Raw genomic sequence first — 23,412 nt, 5'->3', positions numbered from 1 at the left:
CAGCTTCTGGCCATCACATGCAGAGAACCAGACACCTCGCTGCTGTACTGAGGGGCAGGGATGCTCCACAGGAACAAGCCACTCCTTGCCCAAATTCATGCTCTTGATTCTCAGAGATAAACCTTTTTATTCCTGCTCTGCACAGAGGAGAGGAATGTTACCCCACACTGGAAAGAGATGTGAAACAAGCTGCGACATTCACAGGATAAGCCACTGGAGAAGGTGGTGTTCAAACAAAGAAAGGACATTCTTCAGTACCCTGCTAGCCAGAATTTCAGTCAATGCTGTACAACAGTCTCCTCTCTATCAGCATATTTAAAGCAACAAAAAAAGACTCAAAATCTCCAAACTAGAGTATAGACAGACTGTAACACTTGGCACTGGGGGGACAAAAGACTTCACACAACCACAAAATCATTCAAATCTGACAACTTTTACTCCCAAGAATGGTGTCAACAAAAGTCAGAAGAGACTGTGGAAAGAAATCTGCTCTGGTCTTTCTCCAAAGTTACAGTCTTTACTAAATGTGTGATCTAAACGATTTAGCTACATCATTACAAACAAAAGTGGCATGGATTTACAAGGCTTATGCATTTTCAACCAAATTTAAACTTTTTTTACATTTGTTTACTGCGATTGTGAAAGGATTTATGATTTAACATATCCTAAAGTGGAAAAACAGAAAACAGCTGAATCTGGAAGACTTTATCAAGCATCTTGATTTTAATAAACCTTTCAGTCTTTTGAAAGTAAATACTCTTTTTGTTTCAAAAATTAAAGAGCAATATAAATTTATCCAATACACCTCTGGGGCAGGGAGAAGCAGGTATGCTGCATTATCCAAAGTTGGACCTAATCACCTGGGTTTGCAGTACATTTTACTCAAGGATGCAAAAATGGCATCATCAATGCAAGGAAAAAAAAAATCTATTCCTACAAAAATCACAAATAGTTGTCCAATAGGCACAAAAAAAAAATCAAAACAAACACACCATAGTCTATTTAGATAAAACATAAGTTATCACAATATGGAGAAAGTACAAGCAATTTGAATTTTTAATCTACTAGAATTCATCACTGGATTTACAACAAATTATTTTCATGTTTGTAGAATTTCTTTTTACTTTTCAGCCATGTTGTGACTAGTCTTCTGAAAGCTAATCTAAACCGTCTTTAGTCATTTGAATTGGATTTATATGCCAGTAACTTTGAAAATAAAACAACTGATGGTGAGTGAATCTTGGATTTGTTTATCTTTTTGTTTGTTTGTTTGGGGGATTTTCTGTGAATATAAAATATGCCTACCAACCACCTTCAAAGAGGTATTCTTCCTTTAGCTTAAAGAACAAGTTTTATGTGTGAACAAATTCAGAAATGCTTTTTATTTGATATCATCTAAGAATACTATTATTAGATGATATAAACTCTGATTTTTTTCAACTGACAAGATGTTACCTAAACTCTCTCTTTTAAGTTCAGGTGATGGCTCTACACTTCTAAAGAGTTACCCATTAGAACATAACAATTTGGAGATAGAGATCACTAGGCTGAAAAATGTACATAAAGACAAAAAATCTTTACAGAAGCCCATAGTTTCCAAATATAACTTTTCTAATCTATTAATTTTAAACTTTGTTTAGATTTTTTTTTATGAAAGAAAAGGCTTGACAGCGAATGGATTAACTTCCAGGCCATCAGCTTATATAAAGACACAGCAACAGCTGAATCATCTTTTGTTTTTACTCCTAGGTCAGAGGGCTATGGAAACATTTAGAATAAAATCAATCAAAACTACCATAATTTAGATATTTTGATCCTCCCAAAACCGAGCTCTTTTTCCCACCAGCCACTTGAAATAGTGCAGATTAATCCAACCCAACTGCTCTAGAGCTCCACGTACCAACAGAACCTTGGTTTGTGGGCAGCCTCGTGCTTCTCTCTCTGATGGATTTATCATTTCCTACTGAAGGCAGCAAGAAGACTGCACCACTAATTGCATTTTGGGGGTTAGTGGGGTGTGAGGAAAAGAAGACAGTAACACACAATGAAATCCTATTTTCATGATGTACAAGAGAGATTATCTACTCATTTTAACTAAACCAAGGACTTAACTCAAAACGTTAAGCTCCAGAAGAACTGGGTAACTTCAGTTTAAATGAATATGGACTTTAAATTTAGAAAAAAAAAATCAAATAAGTAAAATTTGAACAGGAAAAAAATTGCTTTATATTTAATATTCACTGTTTCATAATTAACCTCTGCCTTTAGAAATTTAAGTAAGAAGAATTCAGAAGAAAATTACTTCCTGCCTGGCAGACAACCCTAGCTTATCCTAAAAACCCTACAGTTCTACCAGGTACTTGGGAATCAGATCAGAACTTCCCAGTTGCCTCTCACACACATTGAGAGAGCCATTTTCACACGAGCCCTCTGGCAAGCTTTCCTCCTGAGCATATGAACATCTACAGGACTATTTTTTCCCTATGGCAGGTACATTTCACAGCAAGAATAGCAGTGGGTCATAATCTATTCATAAACCTGTTCTGAAACAAGTCTGTACATTTGATAAACAAACCTGAAGTGACTTCCTATAGTCTATTTCTGGTTATTAAATGAAAAGTCCCAATAATAATGCAGGTGATCTATTAAATAGCATTCATTGTAAAATAATCAGCCACTTGCCAGAAATCAAATTATTCTTGTTTCATACATTTATTAAATAAGGTCTGTAGAAATTAGAAATAATAGGGAGGTTTGTTCAAGTAAAAGTATAGCAGCAAAAAAAAAGTAGATCATGATGAATAGAAAATACAACATTTAAGGTTACAAATATATCTATTTGGGGCATTCAGAACTCCTTGGACTTACTGCAAGTCATGCTCTTTTCACATAATCCTTTCTTTTTAAAGAAGAAATACCATGACTCTTGAAAACAGTATCTAAATCTAGATACTTCCAAAGAAACATTTTTCTTTTTTTAAAATTTAAGTAGCAAATATGGTTGTAAACATGACAAGACACAGTTACTCATGCTTCTTAAATATGATCTAAATCATAAATAATTATTTTACTTGAAATTTTATTTAAAATAATACTTCTATGTAGCAAAAGAGGCATAGGTAGTTGTGCTAGGTTATAAATAAATAAAATAAAATTTAAAAAAACATCAGCGATTTTAAAGCTATGCCAAGGCTAGAAAGAGTTGTTTCAACCCTGCTACAAAAGAGACAAGATGCTTTAAAAAAGGCAATATTTTGAAATAGGAAGACACAAATACCTGAATTCTCTATGCATTGTCTGCTTTAAAAGGGAAAGAAATATCTTTTCCACTTGTTTTACTACAGTGTCAATATTTTATAGATGGGTTGGTCCTTAACATCTTTTCTCAATGCAGCCTATATTAAATAACTAACCAGAGCATATAATTAAATAAACAAATATAAAATGCCTCTGCACAGACTGGAAATTAACATATTTTCAACAGCTATTCAAGTATCCTTTCTTTCTCCATAATATCTACTGGTGTTCATAAATTTTCTCAGACCTACCATCTTACTTTGTCTGCCTCTGTGCATTAGCTTAGTTCAGAAAGTCAGCATGAGCAATAAGGCAATATGACAACTTTTATTTTTTTCATTACTCAGAGATCAAGTATTTACCTTCCACAAGCATGTCTGGCACATCTGCTTGATATCTAGGCCCCACTCTGATTTCTCCCTTGTCTGCTAAAAGTGTTTTCAATGATGGATCATACACCAGTGAATAAAAAAAGGTATCCTAAAAAAAAAGGAGACATGTTTGCAACAGTATAATAATTTTTAAAATTAGGTTTGCAAATTTGTAAGAGCTTCCATTTGGAAATTTGCATACTTGACAGAACACAGGTTTGGTACATAAATCTTCATTCTATATAATACAGATGTTTGATGAATGCTTTAAAAAGGATTATTAAGACTTCTCCCATTGTTAGGACTTACTTCAGAACAGAGCAATAATGAAAAGATCCATACACAAAAATATATCAATGGATTTGAAGAGAATTGATGTTAAATGCTTACTGAATTTAACAAGTTTGCACTCATAGGTATCTCAACCATACTGACTTTCCATTATAAATTAATCTCAAAACAAATATAACACTCTTTGTAAACCCTTCTCAGGCACTAAAACTGCATCGGCAAATGTGGTATAGTGACATAAGCATAGGCCAAGTCCTGCTTTTAAAAATATTTTTACTGATTATCAGTGGTTTGGTGTAGAAATTTAAAAATAAAGACATGCTAAGTTCAGTTAGAAAACATTGTCTTCCTGATGTTATATTAAGACACTCCAAAGAAAAATATGTTTATTTTAAAGGTATTTTGCAATCTTTCAAATTCTTGGAGAATTTTCTTCCTCTCTGGTAAAGCTAAGCATCCTCAGTATCTTCCAGAGGGTGACAAGGAGATACTTTCCATACAATAAAAGGAAAAAATAAGGAGGAAAAAAAAGCACCATGTGATTTCCTCCTTCAGTATCTGCTACAGAAAAACATCTCTATATTTTCAACTGTAAGATGCCATATTAATTATTTCAAATTTATTTTCTAAATACAAACAGATTCATAATAAACCTATCATTTAAGTGTGTCAATTAAATTTTTATCAAATAATATTGTTTAAATCAGTGTTGTGAACAACATAATTTTTTTAACATATCATCCAAGGTGTGATTTTCAAAGTATTGTTTGCCCATTTGTTAAAAATACAGAAAGAAAAATAAACTTATCCTAATATTTACTTGAACAGAAATCACAATTACCTCTTTCTCCAGGTATGACAGCACAGATTCTGTCTCATTCAGAAGTGCAACGCTGCATTTTCCCCTACACAAACATAAGCAACAATAGTTACTTTGTAAAAAGTTCAAATTTCAAGTAGTTGCTTACAAGAGAACAATCTAGATATATTTTAAACTTCCACACTAAAAATAGAAAAACATTAAAATATTTAAAAATTAATATTGCCATCCTTTATTAATACCAAAACTAATATAAAAGCAAAAAAACAAATGGCTGTACTGAACCAAGCATTCAAATACATTGGAATTCCATCAAACTGGGAAATAATTTCAGTAATGGAAAGGCAAAAGAAGAGAAGAGGTACAATGGCAAACAATAAATGCACACACAGTTAACAAAAAGGCCTGGATTATAGAAACATCACCTCCAAGTGATTTATCTCCAGTAAGTTCAGTGTATTATTTGAAAAAAAAATAACCCAAACTGGAAAGAATATAAGGCTTTCTTTAAGGCTGTAAAAACAAAGCACTTTTCTCTTTTGAATGGAAGCATTTTTAATAATCAATCATGGAATTATTTTAGTTTCTTCTGTGCCCACATTAAAATGCTGATGAACCACATTTCTGTGCAGGCTCCTGTTGCCCAGCAGTGGTACAGACCTGCCCACTGTAACATAAGCAGTCAATGCAATGGGACTGGGAAACCAACACCCTCCTCCCCTTCTCATCCCATCTCCCCCAGCATTGTCTTGCCTCAAATTTCTCTATCTCCAACTTCTCCACAAGTAACCTGCAGAATTATTTTCAAAAAAATAATATTTTAAAGAAGCACTCATGGATATGGATGAAAAATGTTAAGTGTGCTGAATCACCTTGTTAGCAACTTGCATTTTTATGGTATAATTTACAACTCAACTACCATTTTATAGATACACATGTATGCATGCATGCACATATATATACACACATAAATATGTATATGAAGATATATTTATTACCCCTTACATACAGCACCTTGCATTTCATGCACCAAAGTTTTACTCAATTTAGTTGGTACTTGCCAGGAAGTTCTTGTGGCCTTATACATCAGCTACAGGAAATAAACCCAGAACACCCACCTCCCATCTACCCTCACAGAACAGACCAGAACACAGAGAAAGAGTACTTGTTTGCAGAGACCTTCTTGATTTTAAGATAACACCAAAATGAGTATTGTAAAGTTATTCTGTCAGGGAGAGCTGACTCTAAGCTCAACCACAGGCATTTGAAGCCAGTTGCTAATGGCTGATCATTAAGTGAACATACCCAGCTAATGTCTTATTCATTGCCACTGCACAACCTGAGAAAGGGGGGTAAGGCACAAGTTACTGTCCTGAATTTCTCCTCATTGTCATATCTGTCAGGAGAATCACACCACCCAAGAAAAATGGGAAGAAGAGGAAGAAAAGTCTGACCACAATACACAACAGCTGAGGAAAATTCTCCCGCAGCAGAGAAGTAGGAAACCTTCCAGACACCCAATCGTGTCCTTCTTTGAAGGTTTAAGCTTTTGGCCTTGATAATTCCCGAGTGTTCACTTCCAAAAATTAATCATGTTATAGCATGAAGTCAGTTTTCCAACTTTATTTTAATATTTTATTTTGTTTTTTAGTGTAAAGAGCTAACCAGGAGTTCACCTTTCCAGTCTGGTTCTATTCCATACAGCACCAGTGTGGCCCCTCTCTCCATTAGAGCCTGCCCTTATTTAACTTCAATTATCATAGAGGCATTCATTGCTCCACTGCCATGGTGACTGCAAAAGTATTTTATTGACCAACCTCATCTTTGATTGCTGGTCCGCTAAGAAATTCATTTTATTTCATTAAGATCCAAGATTAGTCCCTGCAGCATGTCTTCACTCACTCCTGAGTGAGTTGCTATTTGATGCTAAATTTCTTCATACAGCACTTTAACCATCTAATGGCTGGAGTCACACAGAGGTAACATTTTGTATGCATATATGACCTCTTGCATGGACTTGTGTCTCAATGTAGACAGCACTAGAACTACAGTAGACACTAAAATAAAAGAACAACAACAAAACTCACATTTGAAAACAGATAAATTCCAGAAGTCTTTCTACTTTTAATTCTCTGTATTTCAGTTACCCATTACTGTAATCTAGAAACCTGCAATACCTAAGTGATTTAGAATCTTGACTAAATTGATAAAAGCCTACTGTTTATATAACTCTTCGTCTCCTCTCCCATCAGAGGAAAAGCTTCTCTGTATAGTTGCAAGAGCTCAGCTGGACTGAACCAAGCATCTAGTTCATTGCAGCGTGAACACTGGGCACTCCTCAATCATGGATGCCAAGGTGAGAACTTAAGTCAATATTGATTTGTAGTAATATGCACCTTAATATTCTCCACTGCACTTTTCACCCATTCTTCAATATTAATAATCAAACACCCTGGAGAAAAAGTTAATGTCATTTAAACCACATTACAAGGCAACTTGGGAGTTAGTTTTTTAAGGGATGTATCTGAGAACCCTTAGTTTCTTTGGATTTAAAAATATTTTCTTCCTTACAGTGTTCTGGAGATTTATTCCTTAATGTTTTTAAATTAGGATAATTGAGAAATATAGAGCTATATCAAATAAAAAATCAATATAACAGCACACAGTCTGACTCTTCCAAACTAGACAAAGAGAGGGGGAGCTAGCTAGCTACAAAAATAAATGAGAGTGTATGCTGCATGTAGCAGATTATAAAATCAGTTACACACTAAAATAAAATTATACTCTATTCTTTCAGAAATCCCACTGTCTTTACATTTTGAGTACTATTTACTCAATGAATGTCACACATTCATTGTTCTGTTGGAGTCTCCTGCCTAAAATGCGTCATTAAACTGAACTCTGCTAAAAATTACAAGGAATTGCCCAGTATTAAAAAATACATAAATAAAGAGTTTTCTACTATTTTTCCATATATGAAACCTTCCTCCTCTTATGTAACTCTGATTCCCTGATTTAAGCTGTATTTCTCCAACAAGTAGCGTTCCTGGCTTAACTGGCATCATCAAGGTGAACAAGATCAGAAGGTCTCAATATTAAGATGATTGATCTTATGTCTCCAAATGTCTGATTTTGACCTTCTTCTCAAATTAAGAATATTCAGAAAATTGGTTTTTACATTCTACAGAATTAGGCAAAATTTATCTTGTAGGAGTGTTGAGGGAAAGTTTAAACAACCTCAGCAATGCACAAATAACAGTAACCAAAAAAGTAAGTTAGCTTTTATGTCTTCATTTAAACTTGATTTTGATGAGATTAAGTTGTGCCTTCAGAATCCTTTCTGCTCTTAGATTTACTTCATATTTAAACTGGTCACAAATAAAGGGTTGTTCCATTGAGCTGACAAGAATGCCAACAAAACTTATTATATAATTAAATCAGCCAGCAACAAAAAGTAATTTAGAGGTCTTGCAGTAAAAGGAGACAATAAAACTCGCCTGTAAATATATGCTCATGGTATTGCCAGCTTCTATCATATAAACCACTTAGGATTCAATTTCTTCTCCTGTCCTGATAACCAGAGCCACAACTCATAACTTTCTTCTTTAAAGCATTAATCATGTGAAAGCTCTTTTCACATGCTACACCTTCCTTCACTCTCATTTGTTTTGTCTGCTTGTAATTTTTTTCCTGTATGTTCCAGGTGACTGGAACATACAGGAAAAAAATTACAAGCAGACAAATGATCAGAAATTGTCCACCAGTGAGTGGACAATTTCTGATCATTTACACCCCTCTGCTAAGGGATGCCTGACAAGCTATTTTTCCGCACCTACAGCCTACTTCCATACCTCAGGGAAGCCCTTCTGTTACCATACAGAAATGAGATTCACACTCTCTCCAGAAAAAAAAAAAAAAAAAAAAAAAAAAAAATTTAGTTCTAAAGTGCCTTAATGATTTTGTAGGAAAGGATTTCTACAACAGCCCTAGCAGAAACCCAGAACCATACAGTCCCAAAACTAAAACTCTAGCCATTGACAGCCAAAACCTCAAAACACTGATGAGGCACTGATGAGGATTATAAGGAAATGGCAAGAAATACCAGTTATCATGGTAGATAGAAGTCTCATTGAGGGGAACATAATGATTTGCTCCCCCTCCCCAAGACCCTTGTTTTATGGAACTATTTTTCTGGGATGGGTGGGAAGCTGTTTGCTGTGGAACAAAGAAAAGGAGAATTAAATTCTAAGAAATCAGTGACAGTTTTGTGAGGCACTCATAGGTCAGACTGTCTTGGACAAGTCAATATGGAGCTCATGCAAATCAACACTCTGTGTGAGATGTCAGTTACCATACCAGCCCTGAAGGACAGATTTCACAGACAGTAAGCAGAGGTAAGACCTAAGAGATCTCAAAAACTAAAGATAAAAACATTCCATGTTTCAGTGAGACCCAAGAGAGGAATGAAAACCATATAGGAACTTACTTCAGACAAGAATGTGACAACAATCAGTATTTAGATGAGAGAAGGATAAGACTGACCTTAGTAATCTGGTACAAGGAAGGCAAAATATGATGACAACCAGCTCAAGAGTTTAAGTTGCAAGAAAAAAAGTTGTACCAAGCTTATTATACCAGACAATGTTATCAAAAGTTCTCAATAAAGTCTCGTTAAACAACCTACACCAAAACACCAAATTGCCCAAAAGATCGAATGAAATGCCTTCTTGTTTGCACTGCTAGGCAATTGCTCTTTAACGAGCTTTTTCTTAAAGTAAAAAAAGGTTTTAATCAAAAATACAGATTAAAACCTTTATGAAAATTTTAAAAAGCTGATGCAAACACTTATATTTTAAAACTATCAAAATTAATCAAAATCAACAGCAACTGCCTCATCATTTCAGCCTTAACTTATATACCAGTGGAAGCTTCTACAGTTCCAGTTCTGCTGCTCTTGCAGGCTATTTCTTCATGTTTTCACCAGATGAGTAAGACAGCCCATGAGATACAAACTTTTAAAAATAGAGATTTTTTTGGAAGAGAAAGTATGCAAAATTAAAAAAAAATTACAGAAAGAAATCACAAGAAACAAAATACCTGCTGCCTTTTAACTAGTATGAATGATAAGACAGGAAAAGGCACCTTCATGGGTTCAGTACCATGCCAACAAAATCTCCTATTGGAATGTAGATGTAGCCTGGGTGACAATGATGCAATGCAAGAACTCTTAGAACTCATTGCTCTGGGTTCCCACCAAGTCAATGAAACTTTATATGCCTTGCTTATTCAGATACAACCTCAAGAAAAAAAACCACATGTGCAGGCACAACCCCAGAGACTTAGAAATAACAATTATCAATTGCCCTCCAGAAAACAACAGAATTATGTTGGATAATTTTGTACAGATATATACCAATTGTATCTTGATGATCTGCATCAAGAAATGTTACTGTCTCAGTAGACATTTGGAACACAGAAGCATGAGTCACTAGCTAGACAGTCTGAGAATAAAATAACAGGAAAGAATATTAGGAAATATTATGCTGGTGAGAAACATCTAATTTGATTTTAACATATGCTGTTACTTCAATGGCAATCAGAGATTAAACTCCAATGAAGGTACGTAATGAAGAGGGATAGAAAGGAGCAGGTGCAGGAGTAGAACTCCAGGGAGATCTTTCCCACATCCAGCATAAAGGGAGAAAATGGGAGAAAAGATAGCGAATTAAGGAGGAGAGAGCTACCTGAAATAACAACACTTTTTTCCCTGAACTGTCTTAAATGAGAAAGTGTTCTGAAGATTTCCAATCAAACACCCACTTTGAGCCAAGTCTTGATCCCTTACAAGCAGCCTACACTGCAATGCTGATCACCAAACCACAGAGCGGGAACTGCAGAGTCCAAAGAGCTTCTACTAATTACATGAAATTGATTCCCCAGTCACAGCAAGACAGCACTAAGAGTACTTGTGCATTTTACTTTGAAGCACGATTTCAGGGGCACAGAACATGCTGACAGACTCATACCAATGTCTTTATAGCAAATTTCAAGTTCCCAAGACTACAAAGAGAATAACTGGGGAGCAAGCTAGTGCATAACACTAAAAACAAAGAAAAATCATCATGGTGATTTAAACTTGTAATAGATCCCTAACTACAATCTTTTAAAATATTCAATCAATATCTAGAATTGAAAAAAAAAAATCTGCATTGAATTGATTTATAATTAATTGGCTCAAGTCTGTCTCTGTCCATTTATAGAGCCATCTCAAACACGAGGAAGAAAACCCAAACAAAAATTTGATAGGCGACTACTACTGGGATCTGTGCCTCTGACAAAGTAATACCAATCTTCTAAAGAAAACAAGATTGTGTATCTGTGGCCAAAAGATTAATCAATTTGGTATTATCTTATTAACACACACTTGATCAAATAAAATCAAAAACAGAATGCACAGCAAACTAATTTATGCACATCTAAATGTACTAGTAAATGCCTGGCATTTAAACATGTGCATAGATCATATGGATGGATGGCTCAGGATTTTGATACTGCATGTGGCTTTTAGTCAAAAACTTCAGAGTTTTAATTTTAATTTGAGCTAGAGTACTAATTTTGTGCACTCCAAATTGGTAAGATTTACAGACAGTCTCCTGAAGCAATCATGCCCTACTGACTTGAATTTAAAAGTAATTAAAAGGTAAATATTTTCTCAACATGGCCACAGTAAAACTACATATTTTGATATCTCAAAACAAGCATAACTGTAGATATACTTTCTGTAAACTGCATTGTTGCAAACTCAAGTGATTGATATTTTCTCTCTAGGGATTAATTCATGCTAAAAAGTGAAAGAATTGTTGCCTTTTAGCACAGCAGCAGTGATGCACATGAACTGAACAAAACTACAGGAAGCTGGTTAGGAATGATTTTCCATACATTGATTAAACCATTTAGGTTGGAGAACACCATTAAAATCATCAAGCCCATTACAAGCTGTCCAGCTCAGAAGCAACACACATCACTCCAAACAACTGAAAGTAAAAGTTTTGCATCTTATGAAAGGCTTCTACTTTGTAATTATGTCACTACAGAGAAATATGTACTGATTTTCAGACATTTATGTGACAGTTTTCCACTGATAAATACACCTTTTCTTACACCGTTTCTAGTACTGGTTATAGACCACATATGAAAACAGGATTCTGTCCTGAATTTTTAATTAAGGTAAGAATAATTTGAATTTTACTGGAAAAGGATAAAAGAAGAAAATAGTCAGACATGCTTCAAAAGTCCCTTTGTTAAGCAAGGTATTCTTCCCATCTGGAATGAGTTTATTTGGAGCAATCTAAAATGATTAGGTAAGCACATGCCTATGGAAAACAAATTCACTTCTTATCCAGTCTGATTATGCCAGAAAATAATCAGGCTTATAAGGATCATTGTAAGCTTTTAAAAAGTAGGTAAAATTTGTATATACACTCACACACCCTATATGCAGAAGCTTCTAGTTTGCCAGGAATTCCAAAACTAGAAATCCCAAGGTAATACCACTAAATTCTAAAGTGCTCTGTCTTGAGAAGTAACACTATAAAATGACCTGCCACATCTGTCTTGAGCTTCAGAGCATTCGTTGTGTTTTGAGTTAAGGAATCCCACATTCAGAAAAAAAGGGATTTCTCTACACCTTAGTTGTATCACACAACTTTCTTTTTTGCTGTTCTTTCTTCTGCATGACCTCATCAGGACTCACTAATATTGATACTTGAAACAACTGAGTCATAACACATCTAAAGAGCACCACAAGGTTACAGTTTGTAAGCATGACATATTCATATATAAACTTCATGTTCTTAAGCTACTTTTTCTTCCACGTCTACAAAATGGTACCAATCAAAGTTTCTTTAGTCTACCCAAGAGCAAGGGTACCATTTGAAAACAAAGAAACCCCACCAAAATAACAAAAAATCACCGTCACCAAATAAACAAATAAAAATTAACAAAAAACCTAACTGAAAAAAAAAATTAATGCTGTGTCCTGAATTCCATTAATGTTCAGAATAATGTCAAAAGAAGGAAACCAAGATCCTTACAGACTGGTACTTTAGAAGTTTAAGTATACTTTTTTGTACATTTACACGTAAAAATATCCAGACAGTACAAATTGCTTAATAAAAATTGGAGAACTCTTCTCATGATCTGAATGTTTGGATGCTTTAACATCACATATGCACAGGCACATTCTCCCCAGTCATATTAATCAGCTTTTAATAAAACTAGCTTATGCAATCACAATTTTTAAAAGGCTCATGGAAACCTTTCTGTGATGGAACAGAAGTAATAAACCAAGCCATTACCATCTTAGGATAGTTTTGAGGGTTCTTTTCTTGGTTTTGCCTTTTGTTTGTCAGTTTTTAAAATAAATAATATGTGTAACAATATATCAGAATCAATGCTCAGAAAGATTTTCTTCCACAGGTGCGTACAAAACTTGGATTTGCTGTTCATGTCAAACAACAAATAGAATCCTCTAAAAAACCTAATAAACACTTAGTTTATCCAATTGCAGATTGAATAAACACTCCCCATTAAAGATTAAGGTGTAAATTTACTGCAGTTGTTTGAACAAATCCCATCATAACAAACATCTATATAATGTACCGATATCCTACGTATGTAAATTAAAATGCAAGAAAAATGATATTTTCATTTTTTTTTTCCCTGAAGGGAGTGGAGGTTTTTATTGCTGTATAAAGCATCCCAAAAGATTCCCACCTGCTTTTATTATGACATCTGAGAATGCCTGGCTTATTTATACTTTCCAAACACTTAAAATATAATCATCATCACCTACATAAAAACTCTCCAGTCCCAAGACTGGAACACCAAATAAGCAAACAAGATATAAGCAAAGATATTGAAATGGTAAGATTAACCTTGATGTATAAATAAATTCTTCTACACCATTCATAAGAAATATTTAACTTTAGAGCAATTACAAATTAGCTTAGAAACAATGCATTTTTTACAACAATCTAAACATGTTTAATACCTATTAACACTTGAGAGCTTAAGAATGAAAAATAAATTTAAAGCTCAAAGCTCATAACCCAATGCATCTCCAACAAGATAACCACCAGGAGATTTTTATACAAGAACCCACTTCACTTTTAACACATGCTAAGTTTTATGGTGAATTTTGCAACACCGGCAGATAATTTCAACTTTGTGACACCTTTCACCATTCTTCACCCCGTAATTTTTCATGCCTTTCCAAAATGCTGCATTTGGTAATGCTCAAACCCCTGAGAGCCCAAGTAGCCAGCACTGGCTCATCAGTCCCTCTCTGGGATGCTCAGAGGAGCCACCTGCACCGACCCTGGGGGCACTCCCTGTGTGACATTAATGAAGGAGAGCGGCACGGAGAGGGCGGCGGGCAGGACAGCTGTGACAAGGACACCGGGATTACAGAGCCTGGCAAAACTGCATCTGGAGCATGCAGGGATTAGGCAGGAAGGAGATAATCCACTGGAGGGGTGTTACGGCCTGCACACATTTGAGCAGACAGAGGAGGCAATAATTTCACTTGTAACCTGACAAGTAGGCAGGAAGGTAACCAGCCTTGTCTTTGATCCCCAGACTGAAACGTGAGCTTGCTCTGTGCCACACACCATGACTCCAGAGCAAGCAAGGTAATTCCACCTTCTATACACATTCCACTGCAAGAGCTCTGTCCACAATGAACCATTGCCACACTTAATTACTACATTACCCACTTCTAATTATTTTCTAAATCTGGCTCTCCAGGGGGTATTTTATGCCAAAACTTTTGTTGCTCCCTGAAATGGCATAATGACAACTAATTTAAAGGGGAGACAATATGAAGTCTAAAAAAATCCCAGCATTTCTAACAAAGCAAATTACATATCAAAACAGTTACATATAATGTATATGTAACAAAAAAATATCAGAATGCAGGATAAAACACTATTTCGCTAATACAAAAGCAAACTGATTACAACAGAATTATTCAAAACCCAGAGTTGAGATCAAAAAGCTCCAGAATTAGGCATGCACATCAAAGAAATCTAACCCAATAAATTACTGCAAGGTAGTTACTCTGGAGCTTCAACTATGAAGTAACAGCAACAGGTGTATAAATGAGATATCACTGTATTTGGAATTGTGAACTACAGCAAAAGCAACCTTAGTGACAGTAGCAGTAATTTCCTCTACCCTTCAGTTTGAAAAAAGGGTAAACTTAAGAAAAGAAGAAAGACAAAACAAAAGCAGTAAAATCTTATACATAAATGTTTTATTTATACTAAATAAAAACATACTAGGTAAAATTCTTCTACTCCTTCAATTTCAACAAAAATACAGTTAGTCTCAGATACTTTTCTTGGTTGAAGACATCAGGAAAAGCCCAAGATCTGTAGCTGTCAAAAACCTCCTCCATTCTCTTAAAATCAGCTTGAATTTTCTCCTCTTCCTTCCAGAGGGGTTGAGTTTTTGTGCTCTTACTCTGGAGAGAACTGATTTCCAACTTCCTATCTCCACTCTATACCATTGTACCATTTACTCCTGTAAATCCAATTTCTCCTAAGGGCTACAACTCTAAGTGCTTAGAGCAAAGGCCAACATCATGGAGCTACCCTGGCTTTGATTGCACAAATATCCCCTAGCTTTCTATATGGAGGCAACTGACTTGGTAGACCAGTGACAGCAGAGAATGTCATTGAACCTGACTTCAGCAAGGCCTGCAGTGTCCTTCAAGAGGATTGGAAACATATGGACTAGACAAGTAGACAATAAGCTTGGAAAAAACCACCAGACTGGAAAGGCTGTGATGAGTGATACAAAGTCCAGCAGGCAGCTGGTTACTGGGGGGTATCCCCCAGTTGCTGACCCTGGGAAAAAATACACTTTCAACATGTCTGATATTAAATTAGATTTGTTCACTCTTAAGGTATGACAACTAAAGGGAGAAATTCTGCTGCTTTGTTCAATTAGCTAATACAAAGATAGATTACTAAGATGGCACCAGGCTCCTTTCAGAGAAGTAGTGACAGGACACAAGGTAGCAGACAAAGTTTCAATAAGTGAAATGCAAAATAGATGGCAGGGGAAAAAAAATCACCATAACAGACATCAAACAGCAAAACAGACACCCAGAGAGGCTGTGATATCTGCATCCTTGAGTATTCTGGTGTACTAATGGAAGAAAGCTAGAGGAACATCACCTCCTCAATATTTCTATCCTCTTTAGAGGACCAGCTAATTATTAAAAGTTAAAAAAACTACTGAGAATCACAGAATGTGAACACAAGTAAGTTAAAGACCTAAGTAAGGAACACCAGGAATACCTTATAGTGTATTTGCTTTGTTTCTTTTTAAAACAGTTTTAAAACATTGAAACATCAAGCTTGTTCCAGAATTTGTCTGCTAAAGGTCTTAATAACACGTGACAGCACAGTCCTACAACATTCATCTGTTCTGAAAAGTAGATGCAAGTCATCACTCTGCTTTTGCCTGCTGTGCTGTGTGGCATGTATGATGAATTCACGTGTTTTTCTGCCTTCTTTGTGAACTATGTACTGGAGAACCTCTATTGTGTTTGCTCCCTGAATTGTGAGGTGAGGAGACATTTACAATACTTCTATGTAATCTTCCCTCTGCAAGGAGAATACCTATTTCAATATCTAAATGTCAAAGTAAGCAAAAGAAACTGCACAGGATTATTATCTCCATGCTATAGTTGGAGCAGCAGAAAATTGACAGTTAAATGACTTTCTCAAAGTCAGTAAAAGGAGATGAATAAAGCACAAGAAATTAATACAAAAATTTCCAACTACCAGTTTTTGTGTTGTCAGCAAGAGAGATAAGCAACCTCTCATCCCTGTGGTGTCCAGTGACAGGACCCAAAGGAATGGTCTGAATTGTGTCAAGAGAGGTTTAGGTTGGATGTTAGAAAAAGGGTTTTACCCAGAGGGTGGCTGGGCACTGGAACTGGCTCGCCAGGGCAGCGCTCACAGCACCAGCCTGACAGACTTCAAGAAGCGTTTGGACGATGCTCTCAGGCACATGGTGGGATTCTTGGAGATGGTGCTGCGCCGGGCCAGGAGCTGGACTCAGTGACGTTTGTGGGTCCATTTTGTGATTTGCCAATAACAGATAAAATAAATGTAAACGTACAATGTACTTCTCCTGTTGGACAATAGGTACCTCTTTTTTGGCAACTTCTAGACACTTATGGTCTGAAATAGCTGGGGGAAGCTAGATGTAATAAGAAAATGAAAACTCCTTAAGAATGCAATGTAAGAATGCATTTTTTCACACTAAATTAGACTCCCCCCATCACTGTGCTATTTCTTTTCCATTTCTAGATTCATCATCTCCTCATTCCAACACAAAAGAAAGTTTTCCTGACTGCTAAATAGAAGGTGATGTAAGCACCTACGTCATTTACAGAAAGAAGTTGAGAAACACTTTTTGAGCTTTAGCAAGTCTCTTCCTACATTGGCATTAAAGGCAATTTAAAACAATACTTGAAATGCTTCTGTAACATTTAGACAAACTCAGTCATGACTTCTTCAAATTTAGTGAAGATGGGGTAATTTTAATTTTACATGCATGCAGCCCTAAACTGCAGACCTGACCAATGAGTCACTGCCTCTGTTCCAAACACATCTAGTGTTTTCCAGGCCAGACAAAATGGTCAAGCTTCCTTTGGCCAGAAGAATAACTAAAAAATTAGCTCTTCAAAATATAAGACTGACTTTCCACTGAAGTATCAACTGATGCTATCAATTGGCAAGCTAGAGCTCTGACATTCTTGTCCCTTCTAAGGCTCAAACATCAAGTAACAGAAGGGAAAAACAAAGGTGCTTCCAAAGCAGTTCATGGGATAACCTGGCCCAACTCAGCTAAGATCAGTGACACCTTTTTGCAAGGCTGTAGCAGTCCAGCAGATGGGCTATGGGCAGGCAATCCACACAGATAAATTGTATTTACTACTTCTTACCTGATATGCGTTGCTGGTAGGGACTCATACTGGCGAGAAAGGAAAAGCTCTCTGTGCTTCAACTGATGTTTCTGTTTATCAGTCAAATCAACCTCAATTGTAGTTTCAGACTCTTCTTCAACTTCTTCTGCAGAGAAGCAGAGCGTAGGTCGAAATTAACTGTGTTGCATAACATCATTGCAGCCATTTCATTTGACATCCCCCCCACCCCTTAGCAACCTCCTTTAGTATTTCAAAGAAAAGATGAGTTTAACAAGACTACAGTTTATGTAACTTGACAGAATGTTAAGTATTTTGAATTATACACTTCTACTTCAACCCTTTAAAAAATCATGCTCCTTTCCTCTGTACTACGCATTGATGTCTTTCACACTGTTTAAGAACAATCCTGTCAACATTACTCATTCTTTTTTCATCTTCTTTCCTCTGTTTTTTTCTCTTGCTTGCTGACCAGTTTTGCGCTTGACTTTCTCTTGCCAATATTACTAGTACTAAAACTTTTACAGAAGTCCTGGAGAAAGGCACACTTTCTATGAACTGAAATTTACTAAACATAATTGAAGTCCAAGACCGCAAAATCAGTCTATGAAAACTGAAAAAGTCTTATGCCTTCCAGTATGTTAACCTTCTTCCATACTGACAACAAATGCAGTGAATTTGCATATTTAAATAAGATTTAAAGTTGTTTCTATTTTAAGCAAGACAGGAAGAAATACAAGCAGACACTAGAAAGAGTCACATATAGAATTGAAGGGCAATGCTCCCAGTGCTTGCTAACATGTCACACAATGGCAGGCTCTCCAACAGAGCTACCCCGGGATCTTGATGGCTTAAATCTGCCTTCCTAGTGGATTTTTAGGACATGTGGAACTTGAATCTGTACTTCCTCCAGCTTCCCAAAAAGAGCAAAACGTCTCTCTGAATAATGGATGCAAAAATACAGACCCTTTAAAAACTTCTTTAAGATCTGGCAACTTTCTACCTGATAGATTATCCATCATCTGCAAAACCAAGTGTAGTTTACAAAATGTTTCTCAGAAACTCAACAACGGAACCTCAGCATGAGATAGTATTTCATGTAACTACCTACAACAGAGGACCTCACCCTCTCTACTAATAATAACCATTTTTACAACCAACCTACAAAGACTATTTCAAATTGAAGCCTGCCTGCATCCTCATAGCAACCACAGTTCTCTCCAAATGCAACACTACTACTTTTTTTAATCATGCCTGTGTGTAGTTCATTCCACTTCTAATAGTTCTTTTCACAAAAGTGATGTAACAACATACCCTGGTATAACCAACTACTTCATACCCAATTCCACTTTAAGTCTATGTTGCTGTAGACACCCCCATCCCCTTCCCTGTTTTGGCATGTTTTGTGGAGAAAGAGCAAGAAAACAAAAATGAAAACAAGAATTTCATCCATCTCACTTGACAACCTACAGCCTCACCAGGCATATGTACAGGTCCAAGTCAAACTATAACTCAATTCAGAATTATTTTGGCATCTATAATACTGACAATAAATAAATCTTAAAAGAAATCTATGCCAAGGTGAAGCATTTTTTAATTAGGCAAATAGTTAATTAAAAACCAGAAATTCATATTAAAAGGTTTATGTTTGTGCTGGTTTTGGCTGGGAGAGGGTTCATTTTCTTCACAGTGGCTGGTACAGGGCTGTGTTTTGGATTTGTTGATAACACAGGGATGTATTTGTTAGTGTTGAGCAGAGCTTACCCAGAACCGAGGCCATTTCTGCTCCTCACCCCATAAACAAGGAGGCTGGGGAGGCAAAAGGAGCTGGGAGGGGACACAGCCAGGACAGCTGACCCAGGGGATACCACATGGCATCAGGACCAGCATATAAAGGTGGGGACAGAAGAGGGAAGTGGGGACATTTGGACTGGTGATGTTTTGCCTTCCCAAGTCACTGTTGTGTGTAACAGACCCCAGCTGTCCTGGGGATGGATGAGCACCTGCCTACCCATGGGAAGCACGGAATTAATTCCTTGCTTTGCTTTCTTTCTTAATTCCAATTCTTATCCCACCTGGGCTAGTGAGCCAACAGCTGTGTGGTGTTTTGTTGCTAGTTGGGGTTATACCATACCAATGTTTCCAGCAATTAATTTCTACAACTGTTTATTACAGTAAGTGACCATTACAAGCCACATTTTGATTGTCAGGTTCAAGTATTAATACTTCTTCCAATTACCTTGGTTTTGGAGCTTTTTTCCTAAGTAATTTAGGCATCCAAACACAAGTTTGGTCAACATATCAAAAACACCTGACTGCAGATACGGCATAAAACACAGGACAATATGAGCCATTTTCAAGTTGCTGCAGGAAGCCAGAGATAATATTCCAGGGTTTAAAATGGCTTAAGACACCTATGCTCATCTCAATATTCTCCTCAAGTAAGAGTTTAAAGTTAAAAAATTAAGAAGAAAACCCACCACCTTCAAACAAATTTATTTCACTCATATAAGCCATGAAAATGTTGATCCAATAGCCGGAAGCTGAAACCAAATGTCTTAGACCCATCTCTTAAAACACTCTGAACCTAAATATGAAACTACATAAATTCTTCTGCTGTATTTTTAGAAATAAAACAGATGTTTTACACAGGATAATCTGACAAGCTAGGTAATAAGTAGAACACACCATGACCAGATACAGAACAGTTCCATCCACTCAACACAATTTACCATAAGGAAAATGTTACCATTTCCCACTTCAGCATTAAGATCTAAAACCAATGTTCACAGTAGGATTTAGTAAAACAAGTGATAATTTGTCCCAGCAATTACACAAACCTGTACCAGGAAAGGAAACTGGATAGCATAAAGAAGGGAGAAAGCTAAGTTTGCTTGATAGCAACACAAAGAATTCTGCATCTGAAGAAACCTCCAGAGAGCGGCTTGTGAAGCAGTTTTTGCAATTATCAAGCTTAATACCCATTAGAAGAAAAGTGGTAACAACCTTGCAGAACTTTTAGAGATCTCTTCACATCTTTGACTTGATTTACAGCACATGTGAATTTCATTTGCTATCCAAGGAGAGAGTATTTCTATCAAAAGGAGTGAAACAGAAGGTACCTAAAGGAAATCATAAAGTAGCACCATGCTAAGCACATTTTAGCACTCTGGAAGGGAAGAAAAAGCAATAGCTCAGAGTGAGCAAATATTTTTATGCAGCAATATGGTGATGACATACACAGACCTCATTGTTCCATGATTAGAGAGAAAAAAAATCAATTTAAAATTGCTCAGCTAAACAAAATTTTGAATCTTAGGTATGACTCCAAAGATTAACACTTCATACAATCACATTTCGAAAATTACACACTTCCCTTTAGGCCTTGGGCAAAATTTAAGATAATGCTGTTTTGTGGCACTTCTTCCAATTTACAAGAAATATTTCATTATTTGAAGGAATAAATCTCAGTGAGCAAAAGCAGGTATCTCCAGCGAGCTTTTAAAACTTGTGGTCTATGATATGTGGGCTTTCTTATCATCAGTGGTAAATGATTACTGTGATCCTGAAAATCAGAGTGAGCTGGCAGTGATACTTTCAGGGACAGTACTGCAACTTTCCCATCTGATATAAATGAGACTTAACTGACTCAAGCAATGGATACCAGAAACAAACAGTAACCCTCACTAATTTTACATATGCATCGCCACTTTTAAATAGCACGAACACTCTTTTTTCCCTCTTCCATTTAATTTGTGAGATTTACTGTTAGAAAATTGTAGTGTTAGAGAGCCTTAGAAGAAAACTGTCCATCCTGTTGTCATCTTATTGCAAAGGTTCCAGACTGTTGTCTCCTTATTGCAAAAGTTTCATACATCCTTGGTGTTTCTCGTGGGCATCTCCTCAGAGCACTGACTCTGCCTCACAAAGCAGCCACTGACTCCAGTTCCCCTCTCACCCAGCCACCCCACTCTTTTATAGCACTCTTCTTCTCACTGCTTACAGCTGTGGCCTGTTAAAGTCAGGCCCATTCCTAATCTTCGATAATTGGCCCAGTTGCAACTCCTTACGGGTAAGATTACTTTCCACACTATCTTTATTTTCTTATATTCTATCCCCCTACACATGCTACCTAAACTTTGTATACTGTATCTCTGTTTATAATTACGTGATCAGTCAAGCTTGCAATGAGGAAGAATTGCTTGTTTCTGCAACTAAAATGAAAATAAACTGAGGGCAAGTCTCTAGAAATACAACACTCCCATTTAATAAAAATTTCTTTTTTTGAAGTCCTGAAAGACATTTAAAAGTTTAAATGCAGCTCCAAAAACTGTATGGTTAACCATCAGCTAGCAAAGCAAGGTCAATTCCTTGGACATACTACTTTCGCTTAACTAAATCTAAATAACCCCCCATGCACTCTCCTTGTGTACTGCAAGAGTAAGAGAGATTAGTTTAAACATTGAGGACTGTCTTCAGGGAGAAGTAATTCTTCAGTATTAAAAGAAAGGAGGAAGTTATCCCTGTATTGCCACCAAAAAGCAGATAGCACTCTTTTCAGCTAGAGTTGGAATCTGGAGATTCAATCAAAAATCATGGAAACAGAGTAATTCAGGCTGGAAGAGGCCTCAGGAGGTCCCTTGAAAAAACTTTACTTCAAAATAGGCTCAGCTGTGAGGTCAGCCCCTGGTACTCAGTAATTGAAAATCTCTGAAGACAAAAAACCACATAAGCTCTCCACCCCCAGTAATGGTGAAAGGCTTCTACATGTATTTAATTAATCTGGATCACTCCTGTTTCAATTTAGTCACTGCCAAGAGTTCAACTCCATCTCCTGGTCTATAACCCCCATTGGCACTGGGAGTCCACCTCTTCTCCAAATTGAGAAGGGTCAATGCCAGAAGACTCTCCTAGAAGGGCAAGTGCTCATCATGACGGTTTTTGCTGAATGCATTCCACTTGATCAGCAACTTTCCTTTTATCAGGAACCTAAAACTGGATGCCTTGGAATTCGATATAATGCAATGGGTGCTGAATAATCAGAGAGGATAATCTCTGGCCTTGATCGACTGGCTATGTGCCTGGTGATACAGCCCAGGATACTCTTGGCCAACTCCCTTCCTTGTCAGGGCCTTTCCTGCAGAGCTGCTCCCCCAAGCCCCCCTGAGAGAGCTTATGCTCCTGCCAGCAGCTCTTCCCTCCTAGGGCCATTTGTCCCTACTGAACATCACCATGTTCTTGACAAAGCACTCCTCCTGCTTTCTAGGAATCCCTGCATACCAGCCCTGCCCTCAAGCCATCATCTGGCCATCCCCTCCATGCTTGTGTCACCTGCAAAGACGATAAGAGTGCAGCACATTGCCTGCTCCAGTCACTGCTAAAGAAGATCCCCATGGAGATTCCCATGAGACTCCACACACATAGTGGACACTTCACCACCACCCTGTGACTCAGGCCACGCAATCAGTTTTTTATTCACCTAGCTGTCCCTTAATCCAGGTCAATTCCAATTGCTTGGCCTGCTACAAAGAAAAAAAAAAAAAAAGAAAAAGAGAAAGAGAAGAAAGCAGAAATAGGAGACTGAGAAGACATAATGGGAAAACACAAGACTCCTTCCAACAGCAGCACAA

The 23,412-nt window shown here is 36.7% G+C and overlaps 1 protein-coding gene across 3 annotated transcripts in view; it reads right to left on the bottom strand.

Annotated features, from left to right (window-relative positions):
* Positions 1-23,412, bottom strand: part of MTA3 (metastasis associated 1 family member 3) — a 137,252-nt gene that overhangs the window by 96,308 nt on the left and 17,532 nt on the right. For all 3 annotated transcript variants that reach the window (XM_058800999.1, XM_058801000.1, XM_058800998.1), the window contains 3 exons: positions 17,804-17,930; positions 4,801-4,864; positions 3,660-3,777 (listed from right to left, as the gene is read on the bottom strand). In XM_058800999.1, the coding sequence (XP_058656982.1) occupies positions 3,660-3,777; positions 4,801-4,864; positions 17,804-17,930 (309 nt within the window). The remainder of the gene's footprint in view (positions 1-3,659; positions 3,778-4,800; positions 4,865-17,803; positions 17,931-23,412) is intronic.

This window comes from Ammospiza caudacuta, chromosome 3 (genome assembly GCF_027887145.1).
Source record: "Ammospiza caudacuta isolate bAmmCau1 chromosome 3, bAmmCau1.pri, whole genome shotgun sequence".
Classification (NCBI taxonomy): domain Eukaryota; kingdom Metazoa; phylum Chordata; class Aves; order Passeriformes; family Passerellidae; genus Ammospiza; species Ammospiza caudacuta.
This window is presented reverse-complemented; position numbering and strand designations above follow the sequence as displayed.